The 4,217-nt window shown below is 47.8% G+C and overlaps 1 protein-coding gene across 1 annotated transcript; it reads left to right on the top strand.

Moving 5' to 3' along the window:
• Positions 1-1,432: 1,432 nt before the first annotated feature.
• Positions 1,433-2,725, top strand: LOC136457480 (inactive protein FON2 SPARE1-like). Its single transcript, XM_066457514.1, has one exon. The coding sequence runs from the start codon at positions 1,785-1,787 to the stop codon at positions 2,187-2,189; it is 405 nt and encodes a 134-aa protein (XP_066313611.1). The 5' UTR covers positions 1,433-1,784; the 3' UTR covers positions 2,190-2,725.
• The last annotated feature ends 1,492 nt before the right edge of the window (positions 2,726-4,217 follow it).

Raw genomic sequence — 4,217 nt, 5'->3', positions numbered from 1 at the left:
TTTGGATTTCACGATATTTACTTAAAGCATTCACAGAAAGAAACATGTAGCTAGACTGGGTTGTAACTCCATGTCTATAAGAAAGATGCCATGTGCACATTTGACATACTGTAGAGCTGATAGTAAATGCAACCAAAATATTTATGTCGATGAATCTTGAAGAAAGATGATGTTTTCTTCTAGAATAGAGCGATTCATGTTTACACCTACCATGTCCAATGACATGGAAAAAAGCAGTGAATTATGTTTATGCATACCTTGATCCATGACATTTTGAAGGCCCTATTGATCAATGTAAAATTTCAATGGTTCTTGTTCTAGGCAATTATTGCTAGTCAAAGTTGGGGCATTAAACAAGATCCTTAATATCTTTCATCCATGTCATCTGATGTTTGAAAATACATTAGAGCATAGAATGCTTTCACATAACACTTACATTATTAGATCAGTTGGTACGTGTGTGAGGTGTGAAAAACTGAAAATAGCAAGATACTCCTATCTTTTATGCATGTTGCTTTTGTATTTTAAAAATGACGAGGATAAACCTTTTTCAGTCAACCCATTAGCAGTTGAATCGAAAGAAAAAAAATAAACTTTACAAAATGTACAGGACCCTTACGACGTCCTGAGCAGTAGAGCTCCGGTGACTCATCGGCGTGAGCCCCGAGCGGGCGCTGGGCCATGCGCTACTGATGGAGGCGCCTCGCCGGCGAGGTTGAGTCGAGGAGGACGTCGTCGGGCTTGACGACGTCGTCGCGGTGGACAGGACCACGCCGCCGGTCAGGAGTCAGGACTCGGGGTGGCAGCCCGCGAGGGCCTCGGCGAGCTGCCCGGACTCGGGCTCTGGAACGGGCGCGCACCAGCCCCGGCGGCCGCTCTGCATGCCTTGAGCAGAACCGTGCCGCTGGCCGCCGAGCTGCGGGCGTCACCACCGTGTGGCGTGGCAACTAGCAGCATCGACCCGGGCTCCACCGTCGTCCGTCGATATGTATCCATGAGCGTTGGATCGATCGCTGGTATACGTTTCTCCTGATCTCCTTCTCACGATCGAGCGAGCGTCCTTTAATTGGAAAAATTCTCGTCTCGTCTCGTCTCGATCCCGAATCCCGAGAGCGGTAGCCAGTTCCCTTGAACGCCAAGCGAGTTGGCGCCGCGCAGCACGTTCCGGGCCAGGAAACCCGCCACCGGCCGCGTCCGCGAAAGCCGGGCGCTGGAGTGCGAACGCGTCCACCAGCTCGGCGCGGATTATTTGACGCAACCGTGTGAATTGTGAACTGAAATCCAGATGGATGAATCGATCGAGCCCAGCGATAGGAGTCCCACGCACGCAAACGCAAGCAACTCCGCGCGCCCGCCCGCCTCGGTCCCAACGCCCTCCATTCTCCACTGCCTCTCGCTCGACCCCCCTCGTCTAGCTCGTCTTCCCCCCCCGGCTCTCGCCATGCCTTGCCTACGCCAAGTCGCCAACCGTACCTCACGCGAGCGATTGACTTCTTCCCCAGAAGCTAAGCTACCAGCAGGATAGCTAGCAAGTACTGCTACGTGCAGATGCTAACTACTCCTACAGGCTACAGCCAGCCTTCTTGCTTCCCTTGTTAGCTACCTTTTCCGTGCGGTTTCCACTTTCCAGCACCTGATCGAGCTACCTACAAAGGGCCAGCAGATGCATGCCGATAGCTAGGTACTAGCTCGGCCTCCGGCCGGTCGGCCCACGTTGTCCATCTCCATAAATACTCCCCTCGACTGCCGGCCAGAAACCTGCTGCACGTACGGTGGCCGCGGCCATGAGACGACCTCACGCCGCCGCCGCTACCGCTCTCGCTGTCCTCCTCCTCCTCCTGTGCCTCGCCGTGCTCACCGTCGCGTTGATCCACGGCAACGGCGGCCTGGCGGGGAGCAGGAGGCGGCCAAAGAGGTGGTCCGCCGTCCCGAGGAAGACGCTGCTCGCCATGACAAGCTTCGACGCCGCTGCCTCGTCCTCGTCAACTACTGGTCACCACCGCCGCCACCATCTTCACCACCACCACCATCTTCACCACCACCACCACGCGGACCGGCCATGGAACCGGCACGGGGTTATTCCATCACTCCCACCGTCAGCGGCTGGCGAGGGTGACGAGGCGATCGATCCGCGGTACGGCGTGCAGAAGAGGTTGGTGCCTTCAGGCCCGAACCCCTTGCATCACTGAGAAGTCTCGGCGTGGCACGCAAGCAGCAACACCTGCATGCATGCATGGATCCAGCAGCTTTTCATGGCGGCCGCAGTAGAGCTAGGCAGCTGATTCGGTTTTCATGGTGAGTACACGCGGCGCACATCATCTTGCTGTGTAGATCCGATCGATCCAGCGAATTCGAGTAATCGAGTCAAGTATATTCTTTGGTTGTGTGTAGTTGGAGGAAGAGATGCGCTTTGCTATGGTGTCAGTCATCGCACAACCTTATTCATTACCATTCGTGTGTTCATGTATGTAATTAAATGTGCAATCTTGGTCTCCAGCTGCAAAGCAAGGTGAAACAAAAAGAGGGGTAATCTCTAGCTAGCTACTTATATTTAGTACATATATAAGTCATGTTGACGAGGAGAGGATATATGGCTATGCTTGTGTTGGTTTCTTTTTTGTAGTTTCTTGCATTCCATTTCCAATTCGTTCACACTTTCTGTTTCTTGATCAAAATCTTGATATGATGATGTATATGGGACGTGTTTTATCTACTCCCGTCCTGTGTGTAGCTACACCCTGAAATAATGAATCAATGATATTGTAATTTTTTTTATTAACCTCATCAGCATATCTCTCCTGCAATCGGTTTTGCGGGGGCGAGAGCACCAAAAACGCTAACGAAATTTCGGTTCCGCTAAAACTACAGGTTTTGTTGCGTGTTTCCATGCTTATTATTAGTTTGGAAAGCTCGCATGCCGCATGTGCTATGTCTCTCGTATATCTATAAACCCCCCCCCCCCCCCCCCCCCCCCACCCACCCACCCACACACACACACACACAAAAATAGGCCTTTGATGCGTGCAGCAGCAGGAATATGCTGCAGTCAAAGCGCACATAACAATAATAGCTCTGTTCGGCTGGTTGAAAAAACGGCTGAGGTTGATGCTGATACTGATTTGTTGTGAAAGAAAAATACTGTTATTTTGCTGAAACGGTACGTCTGATAAATTCAAGCAAAGCAAACATGGCCCTCCTGTTTGTACGTAGAGTCTAACTATATAGTTCTTTTTTTTAATTACAGTCTAACTAGGTAGCTTGGACGGCCACGCAAATAGTACGGCTACCTAGTTTTTTCTTTTCCTTGGATAACATTTTGATTTGTCTTAAAATATTTTTTATAAGTAGTTTTGTTTATTTGTTTGATTGCATTTGTCATCTCTTTTTCACCCAGTTGCGTTCATCGGCATGAACAACCATATATCTATCACCAATAAATCTTTTGGCTTCAACCTATTGTTGTCTTTTTTTTATCCTCTTTTTTCCTATGCTCCTATTCCTGTCCTGGGATCGTGCAATTTCTACCGATGCCAAAGTAAGGTAGCCTTTAATTTCTTTTTGATGAGCTCCATTCCTTATTAAGGGCAAGTATATTGATCCTATCATAGGTAGTCTCATGCAATGCCACGTAATCATAAGACAGTTGAATAACAACTCATACAATGGGGTTGTCTTTTTAATTGTCTTATAGTAATTCAATTATCCTCAATTTGTGCAATCAATAAAGGAAAGTTTGTGAGTTGCATACTTGCATGACAATATTAAATCATATAATGGTAAAATCATTGTCTCATAGTCCTAAACTTTTACTCATGAGGTAATTGTTCCACAAAACAACCACTTCTTTCTCTCACATTTCTCTCTCCCTCCTTCCCGTCGGCAAAAATTTTATGTAGCATTGCATGAGTCATGAGATAGCGCCTTCGAGACTGCTGAAATGTAGAAATGTACTTACCCTAAGACTACTATCATTTTTCAGTTGCTTTATCCTCTTCTAAATTTAAAGTGTGGGAACTTTACACATTATACTAACTATTTTTGCCCCTATAATATTGCCAGATTCAATACAATTCTACTCATATATATGTTGAAGCCACTACAGAAGCCTCAACCAACCGCTAGTGAGTCTTGTCAGGGCACCAACACCGATCATGTCTTAAGCGTTTACATAGAAAACTATAGAACTGTCATTGGTGATTTGCTAATCTAAGACCTGC

Source organism: Miscanthus floridulus, chromosome 6, assembly GCF_019320115.1.
Source record: "Miscanthus floridulus cultivar M001 chromosome 6, ASM1932011v1, whole genome shotgun sequence".
Lineage (NCBI taxonomy): Eukaryota > Viridiplantae > Streptophyta > Magnoliopsida > Poales > Poaceae > Miscanthus > Miscanthus floridulus.
This window is presented reverse-complemented; position numbering and strand designations above follow the sequence as displayed.

Excerpts from the sequence above, each read along its gene's own strand:
- LOC136457480 (XM_066457514.1), top strand. The coding sequence starts at position 1,785 with ATGAGACGACCTCACGCCGCCGCCGCTACCGCTCTCGCTGTCCTCCTC.